General features: G+C 35.2%; 7 protein-coding genes across 8 annotated transcripts; 4 read left to right on the top strand and 3 right to left on the bottom strand.

Annotated features, from left to right (window-relative positions):
* Positions 1-60: 60 nt before the first annotated feature.
* Positions 61-7,559, bottom strand: Rpii215 (RNA polymerase II subunit RpII215). The gene is made up of 9 exons (XM_076379475.1): positions 7,253-7,559; positions 6,263-6,532; positions 3,518-6,179; positions 3,086-3,291; positions 2,348-3,004; positions 1,877-2,265; positions 1,683-1,801; positions 1,415-1,603; positions 61-1,333 (listed from the first exon to the last, which is right to left on the bottom strand). The coding sequence occupies exons 1-9, from the start codon at positions 7,328-7,330 to the stop codon at positions 192-194; spliced, it is 5,712 nt and encodes a 1,903-aa protein (XP_076235590.1). The 5' UTR covers positions 7,331-7,559; the 3' UTR covers positions 61-191.
* A 400-nt stretch (positions 7,560-7,959) lies between these two features.
* On the bottom strand, positions 7,960-9,600 carry LOC143180020 (pre-mRNA-splicing factor RBM22). Its single transcript, XM_076379505.1, has 3 exons — positions 9,410-9,600; positions 9,267-9,320; positions 7,960-9,173 (listed from the first exon to the last, which is right to left on the bottom strand). Exons 1-3 carry the CDS (start codon positions 9,461-9,463, stop codon positions 8,046-8,048), a joined length of 1,236 nt encoding a protein of 411 aa, XP_076235620.1. The 5' UTR covers positions 9,464-9,600; the 3' UTR covers positions 7,960-8,045.
* A 500-nt stretch (positions 9,601-10,100) lies between these two features.
* Positions 10,101-13,241, top strand: Tm9sf3 (transmembrane 9 superfamily protein member 3). The gene is made up of 10 exons (XM_076379484.1): positions 10,101-10,367; positions 10,719-10,914; positions 11,047-11,169; positions 11,245-11,489; positions 11,583-11,822; positions 11,897-12,181; positions 12,263-12,471; positions 12,537-12,683; positions 12,756-12,839; positions 12,910-13,241. The coding sequence occupies exons 1-10, from the start codon at positions 10,281-10,283 to the stop codon at positions 13,052-13,054; spliced, it is 1,761 nt and encodes a 586-aa protein (XP_076235599.1). The 5' UTR covers positions 10,101-10,280; the 3' UTR covers positions 13,055-13,241.
* A 1,557-nt stretch (positions 13,242-14,798) lies between these two features.
* LOC143188476 (stress-associated endoplasmic reticulum protein 2-like) lies at positions 14,799-16,393 on the top strand. Its single transcript, XM_076392767.1, has 3 exons — positions 14,799-15,174; positions 15,535-15,607; positions 15,690-16,393. Exons 1-3 carry the CDS (start codon positions 15,091-15,093, stop codon positions 15,725-15,727), a joined length of 195 nt encoding a protein of 64 aa, XP_076248882.1. The 5' UTR covers positions 14,799-15,090; the 3' UTR covers positions 15,728-16,393.
* A 530-nt stretch (positions 16,394-16,923) lies between these two features.
* LOC143178328 (uncharacterized) lies at positions 16,924-18,390 on the top strand. The gene is made up of 5 exons (XM_076376895.1): positions 16,924-17,070; positions 17,291-17,541; positions 17,615-17,804; positions 17,874-17,969; positions 18,051-18,390. Exons 1-5 carry the CDS (start codon positions 17,022-17,024, stop codon positions 18,164-18,166), a joined length of 702 nt encoding a protein of 233 aa, XP_076233010.1. The 5' UTR covers positions 16,924-17,021; the 3' UTR covers positions 18,167-18,390.
* A 127-nt stretch (positions 18,391-18,517) lies between these two features.
* Positions 18,518-20,398, top strand: LOC143178306 (putative malate dehydrogenase 1B). Its single transcript, XM_076376867.1, has 7 exons — positions 18,518-18,675; positions 18,729-18,932; positions 19,001-19,314; positions 19,385-19,674; positions 19,750-19,931; positions 19,993-20,128; positions 20,191-20,398. The coding sequence occupies exons 1-7, from the start codon at positions 18,529-18,531 to the stop codon at positions 20,382-20,384; spliced, it is 1,467 nt and encodes a 488-aa protein (XP_076232982.1). The 5' UTR covers positions 18,518-18,528; the 3' UTR covers positions 20,385-20,398.
* A 53-nt stretch (positions 20,399-20,451) lies between these two features.
* On the bottom strand, positions 20,452-23,780 carry Eif2beta (eukaryotic translation initiation factor 2 subunit beta). Of its 2 annotated transcripts, none has more exons than XM_076376885.1 (6): positions 23,592-23,780; positions 22,838-23,098; positions 22,582-22,747; positions 22,040-22,227; positions 21,686-21,970; positions 20,452-21,602 (listed from the first exon to the last, which is right to left on the bottom strand). In XM_076376885.1, exons 1-6 carry the CDS (start codon positions 23,607-23,609, stop codon positions 21,558-21,560), a joined length of 963 nt encoding a protein of 320 aa, XP_076233000.1. In that variant the 5' UTR covers positions 23,610-23,780; the 3' UTR covers positions 20,452-21,557. The 2 variants fall into 2 exon arrangements, with proteins under 2 accessions (XP_076233000.1, XP_076232990.1); XM_076376875.1 differs by having other exon boundaries at positions 22,040-22,230; positions 23,592-23,779.
* Positions 23,781-24,048: the final 268 nt, after the last annotated feature.

Below are 24,048 nucleotides of genomic sequence, written 5' to 3'. Positions count from 1 at the left end.
AATAAAACATACCCTCTGACCTATGATCATATGGGTCGTGACAATTATAAAAATTGTGCATAAATTTATACACTAAATATATATTTACGGGTTTAGAAAATTCAGAATCGTAGCAGTAATAATTACAACTTATAGTACTTATATAGTAAGTATTCAGTAGAGAACATCCGTACAGATATGCGTAATACTTCTTATTCGTCTGTCTCGTAGGCTGGTGACGCCGGTGAGTAGGTAGGACTCGTTGGCGAGTACCCAGGAACTGGCGGAGAATATGTTGGACTCGTCGGTGAGTAACTGGGGCTGGTCGGTGTGTATGTTGGACTCGTGGGCGAATACTTCGTACTCGATGGCGAGTACTGTGGACTTGTCGGCGAATACGTCGGACTAGTGGGCGAGTAATTCGGACTGCTAGGAGAGTATCTCGTGCTTCCCGACGCTGTGTGTTGTGGCGAACTTGGCGAGTAACTTGGACTCGTCGGTGAGTACGTTGGACTCGTTGGCGAGTACGTGGGACTCGCTGGCGTGTACTGTGGCGACGTTCCAGCGAAGGATGGCGAGGTGGGCGAGTAACTTGGACTCGTTGGAGAGTACTTTGGACTACTCGGCGAGTAACTTGGACTAGCAGGCGAATATTGCGGGGAACTAGGTGAATAACTCGGACTCGTTGGCGAATATGATGGAGAGGCTGGTGTGTAATTTGGTGAACTCGGCGAGTAGCTTGGACTCGTTGGTGAGTAACTTGGACTCGTCGGTGAATAACTTGGCGACGTTGGTGAGTAGCTTGGACTCGTTGGCGAATAACTTGGAGAAGACGGCGAGTAACTTGGACTCGTCGGTGAGTAACTTGGAGAAGTCGGCGAATAACTTGGACTCGTCGGTGAATAGCTTGGACTCGTTGGCGAGTAACTTGGACTCGTCGGTGAATAGCTTGGACTCGTTGGTGAGTAACTTGGACTCGTTGGCGAGTAACTTGGACTCGTTGGTGAGTAGCTCGGACTCGTTGGAGAATAACTTGGCGATGTTGGTGAGTAGCTTGGACTCGTTGGTGAATAATTTGGACTAGTAGGTGAGTAAGTGGGACTCGTAGGCGAGTAGTTGGGACTCGACGGCGTCATACTTGGCGATGTTGGTAGATATGCAGGAGACGTGGGTGAATAGCTGGGCGATGCACCACCAGCTGGTGACATTGGGTAGGGACTCATGCTTGGTCCTGGGCTTCCTGGACTTCCAGGCTGTGGCGAATACGCAGAATATGCGGGTGAGAGTCCTGAAGCGTCTGATGCTCCTGATGGCGAGAAGCAGGCACCTCCTGGAGTCATGCCGCTGCCCAGTGCTGTAGAACAAGATTATAATAGCATTCAAGTAAACCATTAACTTTCTATATTGTATTATATATTACATAAACTATTCATACCAGGTGACATGCTGGAAGCGCCGTAACCAGGTGTAGCGCCCATCCAAGGCGTCATTTGTGGACTCATGCTTGGTGTAGCAACACTGCCGAAGAACATTCCAGCAGTTCCCATTACACCAGCTCCTACTGCCATAGGGATTTCAATACCAGCTTTACATTTCTCAGCGTCCAATAGTAAATCGAAACATCCTGGAAAGATAAGAATATTAGATTGATACAGATAATGGGATTTACTGAATTCTGCTGCACTAAATACAAGAAACAATACCTGTTCCTATGCGTGGAAGTTGTCCCATTATAATATTTTCAGATACACCTCTCATGGGATCGACTTCTGCGTGAGATGCTGCATCCAGTAAGACGTCTACCGTTTCTTCGAAGGAACATCTGAAATAATATGGAAGAGTTTATGTAAAATGATCCTTAAAGTGCAAGCGTTGTATTCTTTTTCTAGTATCTTACCTCATAAGGGCACCAGTGTCTTGTCTATTAATTCCGTGTCGAGTAATAGCCATCAAGTGACCTTTAGCAGTCATAACGTCACAAAGCAGAGCAAGGTGACGATAGTTTACATAAAGACCATAGAATTGCAAGACAGCGTTCATTTCTTTCTCCACTGATTTTCTCACAGCCTCTATACCCAACACTTGGAATATTTCGCAAATGTCGTTACTGAATGTCCTAACAGGATCGACGTCCCTTTCACTCAACACTTTCATCAAGCTTGTTCCGTCAGTTTCCAACAACCATTCTGCTATGGCCTTGAATTCGCCAGTTTCTGTGATAACGATACGTTTCTTGGAATCAGTTTGTGGTAAATGCATGTAAACCTTTCCAATTGCTTCGATACCCTAAAAAAATATCACAAATATTGTTAGATGCGATTACAACGAATTCTATGTTTCTTATATTCTATAATTAAATTAACCATACCTGTAGTGTCATGTCACTGAGCATATTAGCTTCGATACATCTGAGGAACATATCGTCTTCCATTTTATCGACAGTCTCTTCTTCAGTATCTTGGAACTTATCATCACTGTTCATTATCCTAATTCGTAACACTAACTTCTCAGCATTGTCGTCGTTGAAAATACAGTTCAAATCGTCTCCGAAACCAGCATTGATTTTCTCTGCTATCTGTTCCATAGTCAACTTTTTGTCAGTCATTCTCTTTCGATCTAACTCAATACGCAACAACCACGGTGATATCTTGTTTGGATCGAAGTCAGGCATTTCGTAGTAAACATTAACGAACTCTTGATCTTCCGCAATCACAGTGTTTTGTGGATCTGGATCGTAGTAAATCGCAGTGTTCGCTGTGACTTTTCTCAGTGTTGTGTGTTCCAATCGACAAAGTACATTCTTTGCCTTTTCTGCATCCCTTGCAGCGGCTCCTGTTAAGAACACCGTCAACGATGGAGCCTTTGGTTTCTTACTGATATTTATAATTTCCTTCAGCCTAGGTACACCAAGGGTTACGTTCTTCGACGACACACCAGCAAAGTGGAAAGTGTTCAGTGTCATCTGAGTGGCAGGTTCACCAAGAGACTGGGCAGCTAAGGCGCCTACCATCTCACCAGGTGATACCTAAAAATATATTTAACAAAACGTTAACAATTGATAAACAACTTTACATTTATATCAATATATAATGTATTCTTTATATACCTGTGCTTGCTGGAATCTTGTTTCGATTTCTCCAATAAGCCATTCAAAGGCTTCACTGGATAATCTGAATTCCTCAGAAACACATTTTGTACACAAAGTAGATCTAACTAAACACTGGAATAATAACGTGGCGTTTTCATTCGCCTGTTTACTGAGCCTATCATCGCCAGCTACAATGATACACTTATCTAGGAGGTCCTTTACACCTGTGGACAAAAAATTTCATTGTAAACTGTATCGATAAGTTCAGGGATTGAAACAGTTATGGAACTTTTTAATAGGTTCTATTCAGAACATCACCAATGGAACCTTTTTAAAGAAAGTGCTTACATTATAAGTTTCAATGAAAATGGATAAAAATAAGTTCTTGAAAATAAAAGTTTTAGATCATACGTTAATAAATATTGTTAGTACAATCATTATTCTGCTCACCTTCTATCACTCTCATAGGACTAAGATCCGTGGGTGCTCGCTTATTTATATGGAATATTTTCTGTACATTCCAAATCATTCTCTGTAAATTACAAGGCAATACGACTTTCGATTCGCCGCTAGGGAAAATCTCCCTGAGTACTGCTCGGTCTTTATTCAATTGTTCCCATTCCCTTTCGAGTTCAGAGATCACTTCGCCGGATCCCATCATTTCTCTCACGATATCTTCATTGAAGATGCGTCGAAGGTAGCGTTCGTTAGTAGGATCGAACTTGAACTTCTTCTCGAAGGCTTTGTTGCTTAACTTTATAGTAGGTAAGTTCTGAAATTCGACAGTCTCGCCACACAAACCGTCTTCTCCGTAACGTAACTGAATCAACTGTCCCACAGAATTTCTGACTGTGCCATCATAATGTACCATTACAGACTCCATAGCCTTTATAAGACGACGCTGAATGTATCCAGTTTCTGCAGTCTTTACAGCAGTATCGATAAGACCCTCACGACCTCCCATAGCGTGAAAATAAAACTCAGATGGAGTCAGACCAGCAAGATACGAGTTCTCGACGAATCCTCTGGACTCAGGACCGTAATCGTCTTTGATGAAATGTGGCAGAGTTCTCTTTCGAAAACCGAAAGGAATTCGTTTACCTTCAACGTTCTGCTGACCCACACAAGCAATAACTTGAGAGATGTTAATGTTAGATCCTTTCGATCCTGAGACGACCATAGCCTTCAGATTATTGTACTCAGTTAAAGATTTCTTGGCAGAGCCACCAGTCTTGTCACGAGCGTCGTTCAAGATCCTGTTCACCTGGTTTTCGAAGGTCTGCCTCAAAGTATTACCAGGAGTAGGTTCCAGCTCCATATTGTGAGCTTTCTGGATGACCTCTATCACGTCCTCTTTGGCCTTCTTAATCGCTTTCTGGATCTCTAAATATGTCTGTGGATCAGCAATGGTGTCTCCAATACCGATAGAGTGACCCTCCAACAGCAACCAATTGTTAATTACAGTCTGAATGTTTCCATAAAACCGTCCACAGACTTCATGACCCAACTCCAACATACAAATGTGGAGTAGAGACCCTGCAGACGTACCCAGAGTCTTTTTACAGAGTATTCCCATGACAAGTTCTCCATGCTCTACCATTACTTTAGTGTCACCAGGAGAAATCCATTTATATGGTCCGTCGTCTTCGTCGTCAGGATGTGTGCTGTGAGTTCTTATCATGTTTACGTTACCAGGTATAATCAAGGAGAAGATTTGTTTACCAGTCCACAATGGTTTTGGTTTTAGGATGCATGGTTGAGGCATTTTACCGTCCCAGCTGGGCAAGAACATAAGAATATTCATCATTTGTTCTTTCTCTATGAAAACGTCCCTTTTTGTCATTTTTCTGACAGCAGTAAGCGTATCCTGCACAATACCCATGACTGGTTTATTGGCCTGTGGTGTAATAATCTGACGTGGCGTTACGTGAATGTTCTCCACTTCTGCTCGAGTCTCCATCGACTGCGGCACGTGCAGATTCATTTCGTCACCGTCGAAATCGGCGTTATAAGGTGATGTGCAACTTAGATTCATACGGAATGTACTCCATGGTAAAACTTTCACTCTGTGACCCATCATACTCATCTTGTGTAGAGTTGGTTGACGATTGAAAATTACTAGATCTCCGTCACGAATGTGACGCTCCACCCTGTAGCCGCATTGTAGATGCAGGTCAGACGGTTTTGGATGGAATCTTAAATCGATTCTTTCTCCATTGTCTCTGACAATGTATTTGGCGCCTGGGTACTGTGAATTTCCACGTCTTACGAGTTCTTGCATTTTGTCGATATTGAAAGGTGTCACAATTTCAGGGAATGTTAAATTCTGAGCGATACTTCGAGGCACACCGACTTGGTCGATCCGCAAATTGGGATCTGGGGTAATGACAGTACGAGCTGAGAAATCAACACGTTTACCCATCAAGTTTCCTCTTATTCTGCCTTCTTTTCCTTTCAATCTTGCTTTTATAGCTTTCAATGGTTTTCCTGATTTCTGCATGGCTCTTGGCATTCCAGGCATGTCGTTGTCAACTAGCGTGGCTACATGAAACTGTAGCATTTTTATGTTTTCTGATATAACGTGTGCAGCTGCTCCAGCTTGTTCATTTCTGATCAATTCGTTATTCGCTTTTATGATATCCGCAAGTTTGTGCGTTAAATCGTCCTGATTTTTGGCAGAACCATACATAATAACTGCTGGCCTGACTGATAAAGGTGGAACAGGTAGGACTGTTACCACCATCCAATCTGGTCGAGCGAATTTTGGATCCATACCGAGGATGAACGATTCCTCGTCTGTAATATGTTTTAAAATTTCCCATGCCCTTTCAGCAGTAAGTGCCATTTTCTTTTCTTGAGAATCTTCGTTTACATGTTTCCACTCTGCAGTAACATCTAAACCCGATCTTCTAAGATTTGGTTGATATCTACCACAGCCGCCATGTCCAGGTTTTCTGTCTGCTGGTGGTTGTTCTTGATTTTCTTTGTTGATATCCATTTCATCTCCACCCTCACAAATATTCTTGCTTTTACATAAATCGTAAACGAATGTGAGACGTTTACGTGGTTGACCTTTAGTTTTCATAACAATTTCTTTGATTTTTGGATTATGCTGCAATTGTAAAAAAGAATGTAGTATTATAAACGTAATTAATAGATTAAATAAACAGTTAAGTATAGATTGTTTATACTTACTGGACCAACAAGAAGTTTTGAGCAATAAAAACATACACATCTTAAGATTTTTATTGTTTTTGTTATAAAGCCTACGTGGAAAACTGGCTTGGCCAAATCTATGTGACCAAAGTGACCAGGACATTCTGTCATGTTACCAGCACACGTTTGACATCGTGAATTTCTGTCTATGACACCCTGTCTTGGATCCATAAGTCCTCCAAGCTTTGGCCGGCCACCTTCCATAGTTTCTGGAAAGCGAATGCCGCCATCTGTGACTGACATCCGACGCTGTATAAAACACCATATATAAGTACACACAATTGATTATTTAAAATAATGAAATTCTAATCAGTGACACTAAATAACTGTTTTTTACTTAGAAGGTAGTAAATAAATATAAAAATATCTGAAACTATTTCTATATGTTCTTTTTGTAGCATAATATGGATATAACATGGATATAATAAATGTATTTATGATGAAACTAAGACCATAAAAGGAATAATAGGGCATCAAAGTGAGAAAGAAATACAACTGCATTTTCATTACAACAGTTAGATAATATATTCATTTATTATCAAAATTGCATGAGAATCATACAAAATTACATAAACTCTTGTTTCTTTATTTTTCACCAATATTTAGTTAACCCAGGTAACTCTAAAAGGGGGTTTTTTACATTTCTTAAATTTTTATCAGAAGAATAATTATAATCAATTAATTCAGAAAAAAAGCTAAATCGTATTATAAACGACATTCACGAGAAGCGATGATAATCATGTAATAATATTTAATTCACACATTGCATCCTTCTGAATTTTATTTCTCTTTGTGTATCAGCTGATATAAACAAGAAGTATTGTAAGGAATCAACACGCGCGACAGAAGCAACATCGAGTGCTTCACGCGACAAGGTTTCATAAAATGTCGACTCATGACGAAATAGCTTCGCGCACCACAAGAAAAACATATTTCACGAGTTTACTCATTTACAATTAACGAACTTACTATCTCATCGGGAGAAAGAATGCCGAATTGGACCCTTTTTACGGTTCGCAGAGGCGCTTTGGAGTCGGACGTGGCCATTTTGCAACGAGCACGTACAGCTTCTCCCGCGGCCTTCTGCGTCGCGACTCCCTCTAACCGTTCTTCCTCGATGGAAGCATCACCCTCCCCTGACGGTTACGTTCGCCGTTAACTTTTATTTTACTCCATTTACATGTGTGTTCCTAAACACATTCGAACTGTGCACTTAAAGCTTATTTCTAAAATTTTATTACTAAGCGATATATTGAGCTTTTATTTGATTCAAATTTTACAATAATATCCTCATCAATTATATTATGAAGGAAAAATAAAATAAATATTATTTTGCTGCTTATTCATTTGTACTTTGAATTTATAATAAATTCGGTCTTAAGGCTGATTCTAAGAGAAGCATATTTGAATTATGATAATATCTTTTATGGAGCTCAAGCTTGTTAAGATTATTTAATTTTTACACGATTTCTTGATATTAGGACTTTTTTTGATGCAGGTCATGAGATATTTAGATTGATACTTAGTATTAATTATATGACTAATTGATAACAACGGATATGCGTTACAACGAAACATAACGTTATCTATAGTCACAATACGTATAAAATGAATTTTCAAAGAGCGATCAAGTTTAATTTAGGAATGTATAACTTCCAGATTAAAAGTAGTTTAAAGAAAGTCAAAGATATATATTTATTTTTTACAATTGTGTCGTTTTTGATAATTACGTTGAATAAAAGATTAAACATTATCATTACTACTATTCTTCTGGCCAAGGTTTTCCTATGCCTTGAGAGGCTCCCATTCTCGATGGATCTTGACTTGGATAATGTATTGGAGTTGTTCCAGGAGGGAAAATTGGTGTTGCAGCAGCTGCTGCCATTTGAGGTGGATAAATGAATTGTGGAGCAACTGGAGGAGGGGGAATCATCATTGGGGGCATCATGCCAGGTGTAGTTTGTAAATTGAAGAAGTTGTTTCCCATGCTTTCTGGAGGTGGTGGCAAAGCACCAGGTAGACCTGGTACAGGTTCTAGAATTTCTCTAGTTGCTTCTGCTGCAGATACAGTTTGTCTTCCCTGTGAACGTCCCCATTTAATGGTCAATCTTCGTCCTCCCAGTATTAGCTTATTAAATGTTCTTTCGGCTGCTGCCTCGGCAGCACTTCTCTGTGTGTACTGAATGAAAGCGCACTGTTGACGAGGAACCATAGTTATAGAACGTATTTCTCCATATTGATAGAAGTGATCGCGTAATTGCTTCTCTGTTAAAACATCGCCTAAATTGCCGACATATAGAGTTGTAATGGACTTGTCTTCTGGTGGGTCTAACTTCGGCATTGCGGCTGCCCTACGCATCAATTTATCGGCAACAGGATCATTTACTCCATAGTAACGATCTTTGATATTTTGATCAGCCAATGGATCATCAGGATCAGTTGGCTTCTCATGCCTATATGGACATTCCTCTCCTCTCTTACATTCTCCTTTGACCCAAAAGGAACAAATATGCGGTCTATTCCTTTTATAATAAGGACTCGTTCTTGCCAGTTTCATTAACAGATCACTGGCTGCTGCAGATTTACCAACAGCTCCTGCCGGCGATGTTGGATCAATTTTACCAATTTCACTATCTATATTTTGTACATAATATTCCTTATTCACGTCTGATCTAGGCAAGTCATCTTTAATCTTGAGAGCTGCATCCCGCACTTGAATTGGTAACCCATATTCCAGATCAAGCAAACACGTCTGGCACACATTTTTCAAACGACTACAAGTTTGACAAACTTCTGTCTTCTTGAATCGCATTCTTGCACCAGGGCACCACCTGAATACTGTAAACGGACGCATGCATATTTTACATTCTTTCCCATATTTTTCCTTCGTCTGTAAAACAGTTGAAATGAAAAATTTATGAATAGAAATATTTACAATTTCTATGAGTCATATTATTATTAATACTCTTTCCCATTAGCTTACCATTCGGATGTATGGATTGTCCCCCAAACAAGTCTGACACAATATTGGGAATTCCTAAGAGAAAACGCAATATATATAAGGAATATTCTACTTGTTTCATTTTAGTAGACTTAAGATCTGACTAGAGATTCAATAATACTTACAGCATCTTCCCAATTTTGTCTATTGTAGGTATTTGTTGTTTTCGACGTAGCCATTTTTACCTACTTTACAATTATACTATATTCGTGTAACTACAAAATAATATATTCTTCCACTTTCAACGAAGAAAGTAATTAGAATTAATTATCCTTCAACACAACATGAGCGAACATTGATGTTTACTCGATGGCGACAGAAGCCAAACATGGAACACCATATGGCGAATTCTCACACTAACTTAAATCAGTATTCATTGAGAATCAATCTTTAAACAAAGTTCTATCGTTAATCTTTCTCACTATTAATTCTCAACAATTATTTCAAATACATCTTAAAGATCACTGTAGGAAACAATTTAAATTAACACACAATAATGATCAAATATCGAGTAGCATTTAATTAAAACATCAAAATAGTACTCATGTTAAAGCTTCCGTTTCCATTGAATTTCTTTCGATCTCTAGAGAGTGGTATTCGAGTACTCATCGTAACTCGAGCTTGAATTCAAAATTTGACATTGAGTACTCAAATATTCAGATATAAATTCGAGTACTAGATCAATGAAAATGTGAAATCACTAGCATCTCTTCTGAAGGCGAACAGATTTGTAGTATCATAGAAATCTGCCCAAGAAAGTCGATAAGAGCACCATCTAATGTGTCAATGGGCGAACATCCTCAGAGACAGAGCGCGTATTAGCGGTGGCTGCGAGTGTCATCGTTACAATTTGATACGTGTCCGTTGGTATATGTCCGTCCGGTGTTTCTGCTACGTTGCTCGCGTTCCATCAATCTATGGAGTGTTTTTATTGTCGGATATTATTAAATCTCTGTCTGTAGTAGCATAAGGCGCCTAGCGCGCCTTCCCGTCACGATGAACATGTGTCGGGTTCGATTGTTATTCCACTTTGTGGCGCTTAGCCTACTCCCTTTTGCCCGTCCCGACGAGCACACTCACATTGTGAGTATCACGAATTGACACATTTTCGAAATGTCAAAGTTACACGCCTATTGTACGCGCCTCTTCGTTGCCCTCGCGATACCTGTTTTGTAATTTCTATCTTTGTAACGCATTCTTTCGAACCTTTCCAGGGGGAATTAATTTTGTAAAGTTTTATGTCCAATGTATTTTATCGTATCATTCAATTGTTTATTCATGATTTGAGATATTATTTTAAATTGCATTATTGCATAGGAAACGTTTATTCGTTTATTGATTTGGAACTATGTTTTACGATGCTTTTAGATGCATGTTAATTGTATTTAATTATAGGTATGAAAATTGTACTAATAGTGTAATTTCTTTTATTAGTATGAAGATAACGATGAAGTTGTACTATGGATGAGTACGGTTGGACCATATCATAATCGTCAGGAAACTTATTCGTATTATTCTCTACCCTTTTGTAAAGGCACAAAGGATGTTATTAATCACTATCATGAAACATTTTCTGAGGCGCTGCAAGGCATTGAACTCAAATTCAGTGGACTGGAAATTGAATTCAAAGGTAATCTGTGGTTTTGTTGCTTGGCATTAGTCATTTCATTTCTGAGAGTTTGTATAATTGTCTATTGAATTCTGTGCACATTTATATTGAATCTTTACATAGTAATACAGTTTATATTTGGCATGTTTACAGCTGATGTTGCGAAAATGGAATATTGCCAGATAAAATTAACCGAAGAGGTGGAAAAAGCTTTTGTATATGCAGTCAAGAACCAGTATTGGTATAAGATGTACATGGATGATTTACCAATATGGGGTAAATAATAATGTCTCTTTCATTCCATTTAGTACCTTCCTGTTTTAATAAATTCTTTTCTTTCGTATTAATTAGGAGTTGTAGGAGAGCCAGAAGAAGATAAAGGAGTTATTTCTTACTACATTTGGACACATAAAAAATTTGATATAGGATACAATGGCAAGCAGATAGTTGATGTAAACTTAACTAGTGAAAATAAGGTGAAATTGGTACAAGGAGCAGCTATTTCATTCAGCTATGAAGTTAATTGGAAGAAGAGTAACGTTAAGTTTGAAGATAGATTTGATAAATATTTAGACCCCAATTTCTTCCAGCACAGAGTAAGTTTTTTATTATTTCACAAATTTAAACTACTTATAGAAAATATCAGGCATCTATATTTCTTAAAACAAACTTATTCTTCCTCCTCACAGATCCACTGGTTTAGTATCTTCAACAGTTTCATGATGGTAATGTTCCTCGTTGGACTTGTCTCGATGATTTTAATGCGTACCTTAAGGAAGGATTATGCTAGGTATAGCAGAGATGAAGATATGGATGACATGGAACGAGATTTAGGAGATGAGTATGGATGGAAACAAGTTCACGGAGATGTATTCAGACCAGCTAGTCATGCGATGCTTTTCTCGGCTCTCATAGGCGCAGGTTATCAGGTAATAAAAATCTAGATACAATTATTTATATAGAATTTTTGTGTACAGAATCTTAATAACATATCTCATTTCAGGTGACAGCAGTTGTACTTAGTGTTATCATTTTTGCTATCCTTGGAGAACTTTACACCGAAAGAGGATCAATGCTGTCTACAGCAATTTTTGTATATGCTGCAACATCGCCTATAAATGGTTATGCTGGGGGAGGGTTGTATGCCCGTATGGGAGGACGTATTTGGATCAAACAGATGGTCCTCAGTGCCTTTATGTTACCTCTTATCGTCTGTGGCACTGCGTTCTTCATCAACTTCATTGCAATATATTATCACGCAAGCCGTGCTATACCTTTTGGCTCGATGGTAATTTGGTCATTAAACTTTGATGTATATCTATGTATCTGTTTAGTTATCTTGTTGCTATAACGAAACTGGTATTTACAGGTGGCAGTAACATGCATTTGTATATTTGTTATATTACCATTAACACTGGTTGGAACAATTTTGGGCCGTAATTTAGCCGGAACACCGGACGCACCATGTAGAGTTAATGCGGTACCTCGCCCTATTCCTGAAAAAAAATGGTTCATGGAACCGCTAGTCATCATAATGCTTGGCGGTATCTTGCCTTTTGGATCAATATTCATCGAAATGTAAGTTCCATCGCATAAACATTCAATCTTTATCAAATAGACTAAAATTATTTGTATTTCCCCAGGTACTTCATTTTTACTTCATTCTGGGCGTATAAAATCTACTATGTTTATGGCTTTATGCTATTAGTATTTGTTATTCTAATGATAGTAACTGTGTGCGTTACTATCGTCTGTACATACTTTTTGCTGAACGCTGAAGATTACCGATGGTAAGATTAATTACAACTATTGATAAAAGGGATCTATTTGGTTTTATTTACGTGTACATTTTATATTCACAGGCAGTGGACAAGTTTCTTAGCTGCAGCTTCGACTGCTGGATATGTCTACCTATATTCTTTCTATTATTTCTTTTTCAAAACTAAGTGAGTATTTAACATAGTAATGATAAGTTTCTAATGCTAATAAGACTTAATTGGACTCTTTTCCTTTCAGAATGTATGGTCTCTTCCAAACAGCATTTTATTTTGGTTACATGGCATTGTTTAGCCTTGCCTTGGGTATAATGTGCGGAACAGTTGGTTACGTTGGTACTAATGCATTTGTGCGGAAAATTTATTCCACAGTCAAGATAGACTAGATAAAGCACGAGTCTAGTGTGATGTCTAGACACGTGGATTCAAATGAGAGCGTACCTGCAGCTCTTCATAACGTAGGACTCTTCCTCCTTCAGTAGTTTTAATTATTTACATTGTTTATAATGCGCAAATACAACGTACAGAAAAAGATTTTCTAAAGTAAACAAAACAAAAAGTATTTTATCATAAGATATCGATAAAATATCTTCATTCTTTTAAATATACGATTAATTTATTCATTACCATATAGTAGGTTCCTGAAGGTGAGTCCTACAAGCTGTTCGAAAATTACGAAAGGAACTGCTCACCAATTTATTCAAACAGTCACATATATTACTCATCCTACGAGTCACAGTTCCATATTATACAAACACAAGTTCCAATAATTACACAAGTGTATAACAACTATTTTACGTAAAAAGCAAACTATGTAATATTGCTCAATTTCGCTGGACGTTACTGGAAGATCATCGATTTCTTTTAACGTATAAAATTGTGCATAGAGGTAAATTAGGGATAATTTTGTGGGATGGAGAAATATTAGATGCTTGTTAGATTTCTTTTTTTGTCTGTCGTACAAATTTCGCATATGAAAACTTTATTTTTTTGTGACAAATGCATTGACGAAAACAACTAACTTCCAAAGTAACAAGAGAACATTCCAAACCATCAGCGAATATCAAGAGTTGACTGGAATTCAGATAACAAAAGTCAGGCTTGTGTATTTTAATGAAGAAATATAAATTATATGTAAGTTTTACGCTTATCGAAACAATATTTCGGTTAATGCAATTAGAACAGTGCCTCGGTTATGTGACTCTAAACTGGAAGATTAGTCATGTAAGGGCCGGCATTCGATCACCGACGATTCGACTATAAATAAAGATTAATTTATAGATAAGCTAGGTGTTAGATCAAAGTAAGGAAGCGAACGTAAGAGATTTTTTTACCATCGGCTTCGTACTATATACCACAATGAACATTTTCTTTACGTCAATTTCCTTTTGTTAGAAATTTGTGAGTGCATTGGTAACATTTAAGCATAATAAGCCTATAATCAAGGGATAAAATGATCCCTTCAATTGCAATCCTCTTCATGTGAATATAAAAATATCTATGTACGCATTTATTGTCACCAAATAATAAGCGACAGGGCGAAGGGGATTGGGATTCGGGAATCACGATGAATGTGTTTACAGTAAAAATACTGTCGAATAATGAATATCAGTGAGGAAATTCGAATGAATATAAGGTTTGTTGTTAGTCATAGCAGTTCTAAGAAATATAAAATTTCTACATACAACAAGTTCGACGCCTATTACTGTCTTACTACTGAATTTTGATCGCTCCAATACCTAATAAGAAGACTGCTTTTTCAAAAAATAAACGACAAAGAAGTTCAAAATCTGTTCCTATTCCAGAACAATTTCTACTTTTATATTTTAAAGAACCTTTTCTATTTGTTCTCATCAGAACTCATAATGTGAGAACATTCTAACAACAGTCATAAAGGTGCATATTTCAAATAGAACCTATTAAAAAATTCCATAACTATTTCGATCCCTGCGCTATCTCCCTCGTTAAGAGTTACAAAAAATTTCAAGATTCGGACCATTAAACGGGTACCGCTATACTACGTTGCTCGCTTTGATTTCTCACGAAACAATCACACGATAATAAATGCTACTTTTTGGAGCAGAAAACTAATTGAATGAAAATAAAATGAAGGCACAAGTATGATAATGAGAAAAATTAGGTGACGAAATATTCAGATAAATGGCATAGTTTCTGAATTGACTTCGATGGTGCCAGTGTGGCACTCGGAGCTGCTCCGTGGTACAATCCGCGATATTCACGTGTCACTGCGCACGTCGACGCGGTCCAAGAGAGTCAAAGCATGTTGGACCTACACACCTGTTCACTGCCCTGAAAGACTTTACATATTGGAGTACACCAGTGACAGGGTAACTACTTCGACTGTTACTCAGTTTCTTTCAAGTTTCAACCAAGTACCTTCGGCGAGCAGGAAGCGGCAAAAATGGCACCGAAACAAAGGATGCGCATCGCCAACGAAAAAGCGACGAAAAACATCACACTTCGTGGAAACGTACCGAAATCGTCGGTAAGCTATTTCTTTCATTCTCTGGTTGAAATCGCATGGTTAACTATCTTCTGAATAAAATAAGACACGTGAATTTTTTAAAAGTATGTTATTGTTAATTTATCATTTTAAGGTTATAAACAGCGATATCTATATATATAAACTTTAATCGTGACAATGACGTTTGTGACAACATTGTCGTGTGATACATTTCGAGTTTATTAGAGATAAATATTTGTTGTTTATTAACTGGAAATTTTGTAAATCGTTAGAGTATGTTACTGAATTAATTATTTTGAATATTTTATTGTTTAAATACTTTTATTGTACGTAATTTGTATAAACATATGCAACACTAATGTACTAATTTGCATGTTGCAGAAACCACAAGAGGAAGGATCTCCAGTTGGACCTTGCCTTCTAGCACTTTTCCTTTTTGTTGTGTGTGGTTCTGGTAAGTTCCTGCTTCATTTAACGAATACCTTCTATCATATTCCTTTGTCATTGAATTAATTGGATTGTCTCTCTGTTTTCAGCTATATTTCAAATAATCCAAAGTATTAGAATGGCTTAAGAAATCTGCAACCATGGAGCTCAGAAAATGTTGCTGTTACTGTTGCAAAAGATATGAAAAACTGTCTACAATTTATTGGTACACAAACGAGACTAACAGACTGTTTCATTACATATTGTGAAGATGTAGGCATTGTAATGCTGTTGACACAAAACTGATTTCAAAGTCTTGCTAGATCTTTGTTCTTTTTTCTTTTTACTACAACTTGAAAGAATTTATAATAATTTAGCATTTATATAAATATCTCTCTTGATTGCATTATGTGCTGACTGTATCGATGAAAGAAGTTTGCATTTAGTATGTTTTATTAAGAAATTGCGAGTGGAATAACGTATATTAATGATTATCCTTTGTTGTACTTCTGTTTTGTCACTTTGCAGAACGATTCTTATGCATCATAAGGAACGTGAATTCTTCCATCGATATGTACATAGTAAATAATTGTATATACATCAATTTATTGTATTGATTCGTTAATCAAAGCATTCCACTGTGAGCAGTTGGTAGCTTTTGGTTGTCTATATTTTAGAGGCCTTAAGGATATAATAGGTCTTTATACATGTAAAAATATATATTATATATAATGTCATTGTAATTTATCCTAATGAAATATCTTGCTACTGACAATTCTTTGTCTCTTTTAATAAATTATACTATGAGAAAGTATTCATTGCGTGCTCATCATTGACCTTTTTAATAAAACTATAAGAAAAACATTTATTTGCTAAGTTTAACAAATGTAGTTACAAAAAAAGAATCTGAAATTTTATGTTCACGTTATTTTGAAGATGAAATGCAGTTCTCAATACTCAAAGAACCTCAGCAATTATTCTAGTTTCAAAAAACTATTATCAAAATATTCTATACACATGAAATTTAATAAAATAGTAAAGAAAACAATGTTCGATTTTATGAAACCGACAAGTTGCTACATTTTCTGAGATAAACCTATTCGACAATAATTATAATTTGATAACTTCAATTTAAGTATTTTGAGGGCAGTTAAACAAAATTACTCGCAGTTAACGTGTCGTTTAATCTCTTTTATTTTAACTTTTCATTTCTTAATCATCATTCGGCAAAGCGTACGAATTTGATATATCAGTGCTGCCAACATACTTTCTCCAATCAGTTGACATTGTATTGTGATTTAAATTAAACTGGAAACGTGAAGTAAACAACGAAGACGTCGATTCCTCAAAAAATAGATTCGCACGTGGTGTGCTTAATAGTTTGTGTATGAAAAAGTTGTTGAATACTTTAAAAGAACCCTTTAATTCAAGGTTCTCATAAAATGGCTAGCATATTTAATTTATTTGGCGATATAACAGAACCTGACAAAGGTACAAGCTGAAATTTTCGGTTACGATTTCTCTATTATTACACATATTTTCTAAAAATATATAATTGTTATTAGAAATATTGTTATACTTATTCTACTTTTAACAAATAAATCTGATATCAAATACGAATACAGTCATAATAATAAACATAAAAATAAAATCACATTGTTCTATAGAGATTTGATATTTTTATATAAAATTAAGAGATTTTTTATTTCAGGTCAAATTGTGCCATTATCAAGATCAAAAACTTCTCTTGGAGTAAATATGACTCCTGCAAAAGCTATTGGTCAAGCGAGACCTAAAGGATTATCCATCAGAACCAAGTCTGATTTGAATATACCTACTTCACGCCTAAATAACTTAAGTCAAGATGGATCTAGTAAGCAGCAAGAGTCTATAAAGCTAAAATTGACACAATTAGACTATGTTGGCCATCCTGTGTCGCCTTCAAAAGAGCTCGCAAAAAAGGTATAGATAGTTACCAATTTCTAAAAAACAATCTGTGACATTGCCAATCACACTCTAGTTATTGGTTTTACAGGATGAACATCATTCTAAACTAAGCGGTTTAGCTCAGAAAGAAGCCATAACAGATAAGAAAAATATAAAACACCAAAGACCACTTGAAGAACATGTTTGGAAGAAACCATTACCACCAAAAGTATTTGTTAAAAAGTCATACCCTAAACCAGAAATTTTGGCACCATATTATGATATGCAGAATGAATTTGGTATGAGCTTTTTGAATTGTCTTACACAAAATTAAGGATCTAAAGAAGCTATATAATTTGTTCTTGCAGATATCATGCACACAAAAATCATTGCTTATGACGAAACATTATTTGGTACAAAGAAACATAATGAAATTAAGGATGAAGAAAAGGAACTGTTATTAGGTATTAAACTTAAATTATACATAAGTCTTCATTTGTAAACATTATGTACAAATTCTTTAAAGTTTCTAATTTCCCATCTAGCTCATGAACCAGTTGAATTTAATTTACCAAAAATTGATTGGGAAAATGAATGGAAAAATAATGGGGAAGACTGCGAAAAAGATTTGGGTAGATTGGGGACAGTATTACACCATTGATTTACCAGGAATCTCAGACGATGATGATTGCTTTTAATTTCTTACATTATAATAATCCCTTAATTTAAAACTATTTTTAAAATTCGTATTCGTAATTAATTAATAATAAATTAAAATGCTATATTTATCCCAAAGAAGTTTGTTTTATGTATAGTTCGAGTATTCTTGAGAAACATAAGCTATAAAGAACAAACATAATGTGTTTTAATTAATATGTTAAACGTAATATTATATATAAATAAATAAATTATTTTTTTTAATGCGAATATACATTATCGAAATTTTATCATCGTGTATGTTCCAAAATTGACTGAAGAAATTGTAAATCAATTAAACATCTTTCAATTGTTAAATGCACAAAAATGTCAGAAGAAAGATGTGTGATTGTAATAGCTGGTCTTTTAGAAGATCGTACTTTCAATCACATACGTTACGTCGCCGAGAGTTTAGCCACAATATTGCCCAATTTTCATTTTAGGAGCGTTTGTAAAAATTCTGCACAATGGAAAGTAAGTTTAAATCGTCTTATACATAGGAGGTACTTAACGAACTTACTTTCCAGTCATGGTTGCAAAAGACTTGCAAAATGTATGGCTGGGATCATACTAGATCTCCTCTAATATGGAAAGAAATAGGAATAAGTCGTGCTAAAGTAACTTACATTGGAGGTGGCCACCAATTTTGGGAGTTACTGCGTCAATATTATAATATTGAATCGCATCTATCTGAAGAGGAACTTGATGCATTGCAGAAAGACTTATTATATGTAAATCAAAACTTAAACGAAGTCTATTCAAAATCAATTAATTAATAACATTCCACTTTTTTATATAGGCTTACGAGGTGAACGAACTGAAAAGTATATCCTCATGTATAACAGAAAAATATCGACGTATACTAGTACTAGGAGCAGGAAGATCTATGTGTTTCGATTTAATTCCTCAATTAATAATGCTCAAAGAGCTCTGGTTAACTCATGGTACTGTTATTAATTTATATGATGAGCCAGGATGCTATTTTAAGTTGAAAAGAATTTTCAAAGATGCAAAAGCAATTGGTGGAGGTTTAAATGCAGTAAATATTTTGGAAGATGTATCCGAAGGATTAAAAGATTGCGATATACTGATTCATCTTGATTCTTTATCAAGGTAAAAAGGAAGCCTAAGTATCTACTAAAAAAGTAAATTAAAGTTATTATATTGAACTATATTTTTTCAGAGAAGACCATGAAGGAACAGACAGTTGGTTGCAACGTAACTACACATCCATAGAAGAATTATCTACACAAATTAATCAGTATGCACCTTCACATATGAAAGTAATTTTCTGTTCGATGGGTCTCGTGTGTTTTTATGTTAATATTATGCATGAACTTGTTAAAAAGTTACCGAAAACAAACATTATAGCTGTCAGTTCTCATTATGGATTAGAACTCATATATGCATTTGTAAATTCACTGGGTCTCACTTTACGAAATTTTGGTTGCCCTCCCGTTTGGGGATATTTGGGTTAGTCGTTGCATTAAAAGAATCAAATTTCATTTATCTACTATAAATCTATTAATCAGTTCAATATAATTATAGGAATCAATCAGTTTGTAGATGTCCATCATATGATTCAAAAACACGATATTTATCAACTAAATAAAAGAGCTTTAAAAGCAAATGAAAATGCTCTGCCACTTGCGATTCAGCGTTCTGAATTAAGATGGTTTTTCTACATGGCACATGACAAAAATCCTTATAAAGATCATTTTCGCCGCAAGGTAAGTTCTTCGTTAATAATGTTACACAAGAGAATATAAATTTTCGTGTTTATAATCTTAGGCACTTTCTCAATACCAAGTTGGTAGATCAGAAGATTTTCAAACATGCAGAGCAATATGCGATCTTTTGAAACTGTGGTACACGGAACACGGAAATATTGGAGATGAAATTATATCTCTAGGAATTGCTTCTGATGGTAAATATAAAAATGACTACGCAAAGTAGATATAGAGTCAGTATTAATATTTTTCTTTGCAGGTTCCTTTGGTATTCCAAAGGGAGTAGTATTTTCACAGCCAGTCTATTTGAAAGTGTTAAAAGATCAATCACGAATATGGGTACCGTTTACAGATTTCCCAATGCCAAATATGCCAATTCCTATATTTCAGAATTTTATAGAAACTGCTGTTATGATCAATAACAAAATAAGTGAACTAAGAGATCAGAAATAGCATATTGTTTAGAAATAAAGATCCAATTACATATAGCATCGACTATAAGTGAATATTCGCTAATGAATAGATTCGTACTTTTATTATTTAAATACATAAATAGTACAAATTTATTCAAATTTAACATATTTATGTTACTATGTATTATACATACATGGTTATTAAAATTGCACAGTTTTCGTAGTTGACGATTTACTGATGCTTCATTATTACTCGATATTCGAGTGATTCAAGTACAAAATATCGACATATTGTGACTCGTAATAAAGTGTGAACACTTAAAAGAATACTATCATAAATCTTAGTAAATGTGAGTATTTTTTATGTTTCTGTTTAAGTAGAACAGAAGAAGAATGGTAACGGAACTTCTTAAGATAGATTTATTACCTAGTAAATACAATTGAATAAATTAGCTATGAAACGTTATCGTTGATTACTCGAAAGAAGATCGTGATGCTTCACAATGACAGTTCTTTGAAAACATAATTAGTTTACAGGAATAATACTTTCCGCCATACATAATAATGTACTCGAATTTAATGTTACAATTTCTTTGTATACAGAAAATGATATAACAAATTATTATTACCTGCTTAAATCTATTGTTAACAACTGGTAATCCATACCATTTTACACTCAATCCATAGTTCTTTATACAGAATTTTCATGTCACAATGGTAGACAAATGGATAAGCAATGCATATCATATTACCGTACTATTGTTTTATCGTTATTATTTAAACAATATTTACGGATCATGCAATTTTTTGAAAATCAAGATGTACGAAAAGTTAAAATTCAAACAGATTTCTAACAGCTTCTTTGTACATTTATGAATGAATAGTATGTAAAAAATTTCGAAATCAAAACTAATGAACTGAAAGTTAGAGGAATAACATATACTAAAAACGTGCTATGAGAGATCAAGAGGATTATTTTGAGACATAATTTACTGTAAAACTTTTTTCCATATTGATAGTAAAAAGAATTATACCTCGTAAATTTCACAATCACATTCTGAAACTGACGATGCTCACTTCGTACGAGTAAAAAGATGTTCGGATTGCACGCCGTTACAATAGGTATAGTAAAAACTGTATTCTAACACAAAAAATCTCTGTCAATTTGAAAATTATGCTACAAAATTGATAGATGAGTTGTATGAAAAGTTCTTTAGGCAGTTTTTGCTCGAATCGCAGCACGTTTCCCTGTAACAGCCTGAAAATGAATAATTCATTATTACACAAATTCTTGGGAATATGAATACTGAATTCAAAAACATTGAAATTAAAATTAGTTACCTGAAAGCCAGATTTTATGCTAGCTACTGAACATCTTGAGCCACAGGTTTCGCACTGTAGGAAAAATAGTCGAGTATCTTTCTGAAGAATGGTATCTGGCGAACGACAAGTGTGACAGGTAACATATTCTTTAATGTATCTCCTAAGAACATTTTCTATTTGTTTCTGTTGAAAACGGCCTTTAATAATAAGTTGACTATTTCCATCGACAGAACCGCTTGTTCCTAACTCAGCCAGTAAAAAGTCAAGTAAATGTTTTGGTTGCCTATGAAGTGTTCTACATATCTGCAAGTAAAAGAATTGAAATAAGAGACTTGTAATTTAATATAATACGAATATTAATGAGATACTTACTTCTGCAAAGTTAGCAAAAGATGTCTTTTTGGTTCCTATACGTACTACTTGAGGAGGACGCATAACAAACTTTTGTTTCTTTCCAGCAACCATATCAGGGTTCTTTTCCCTCATAATGTTGAATACTCTTACCAATAGTTCATCATATGTGTAATCTCTATCCGATCCAACCCATAAATTCGTTTCCTCTACTAGAATTATAATAGAAATAAAATAGTCAGTTATTTTCAAAACAAGTTACAGGTATGATTCTTTAAATATTGTTTCCAGTTACTTCTAATAATGTGAATTATTTTATACTTGGAAATTCTGATTTTTGTTTGCATTAAAACCAGTGAGATACAATCATTTTATTGTTTTATTAACAGAATAGATTACTTATATGGAGCAGAAATACCATAAGTGAAAGTGCAGAAATAATGTATATTCCTTACCATACTCTGCACTTCGCTCAGATTCAGTGCAGCATGTTAACAAATAACGAGTAACATAAACAACTAGTTACTCAAAACAATAATATTCATTTAATATATGATATTTACCAATTCCTATAATTTCTTTATCCTCTGTTTCTTTACGTTCTTCTTCTGCCACTAATTCATCAAGATCCTTCTTTTTCTTTTTCTTCTTTTTCGTTTTGGAAAAGTCCATATCCAAATCAAAGGTATCATCCACAGCAACCTCTTCTGTTTGTTGTTCAACAACATCCTTTTAACATTAATACGTAATTAAATATATTAATACATGGACTTGAATAAACTTCATTAACAAATTCCAAACAAAAAGACTGCTTTGCACCTCTTTCTTTGTATCTGGCAAGGCTGCATCAAGCTCATCTAAATTAAATGCTTTTTTCTTCTTCTTTTTCTTCCTTCCAGAAGTCTCCAAATCCAATGTCTCATCATCTTCGGCTGTAGCTAGAGGATCTGGCTCTTGATTTTCTTTATCACCAGTTGATTCTATCGTGTCACCAGTGTTACCCCCATCATTAAATGCAGCATCCAGATCAAAGGTCGTTTTCTTCTTTTTTTTGTTCTTCTTCAAGGTAGGATCGAACACCTAGATATTCATTAAATTTTACTTTATTAAGTGTCACAAGAATTTTGCATATAGTGCTCCAAAAAAATATTACATCAAATGTATAAAAAATTATTTTATTTTTTGGACTAAATGCAAGTATCACATATTGTAGTTAAGAAAATAAACTGTTTATGTTGAAAAGGAAAAGGAAATAAAATTTTATTAAATGTCAAAGGAAAAGGCGTGACCACTTTTCAGAGCAGTTGATCATTGCTATTTCAGATTGTTTAAAAAGTACATTTACTACATCCACATGGCTTTGAGGTTGGAATCCCTAAAGCCGTATTATTTGTATTCCCTCATAATTCTGTTACGAAATATTCGTTTTACAGGGACAGATGTTTCATTTTCTCATTTGGAGGTAACAAGGTGTTGTCAAAAAATCGAAAAGTATGTCAAGATGACCACGCTCCCATGCTTTACCGATAACGACATGATACCTTCAAAACCACATTGCAATATTCGTACGTACCGAGTCCTCCTCAGTCATTTTGAATATCTCTCTAAATGTTTGGTGCCACCGACAAACTTATCAATTTGCTGAATTTCTAAACACGAACGAGCATTTTAATTACACAGGCCTCGGATTCCTCGTTTCTACTACCTATACAGTGCATGCACGTCTTATTAACGAATATTGCATCAGAAATTCGACTTTTACATCCAAAGTGTAATTCACACTCCCGAATACTCTGGCATACTATAGCATCTCGTCCTAGTAATCTTAGTAACTTTAGTATTTATACAGTTTGTCAGACAGCTTACTCGTTTCGAGAAGAATTAACAATTTATTCTAATTATAAAGGAATTTCTAAAATCAGACGACTTAGAATTGCAAATTTATCTATATAAAGACTTTATTTGATAAAATATTGACAAAAATCTCCTCAAATAAATTTGAAACTATACAGAATTTTAAAATTAGCGCC

This window comes from Calliopsis andreniformis, chromosome 1 (assembly GCF_051401765.1).
Source record: "Calliopsis andreniformis isolate RMS-2024a chromosome 1, iyCalAndr_principal, whole genome shotgun sequence".
Taxonomy (NCBI): domain Eukaryota; kingdom Metazoa; phylum Arthropoda; class Insecta; order Hymenoptera; family Andrenidae; genus Calliopsis; species Calliopsis andreniformis.
The sequence above is the reverse complement of the archived record's forward strand: the minus strand, read 5'-3'. Positions and strand labels throughout refer to the sequence as shown.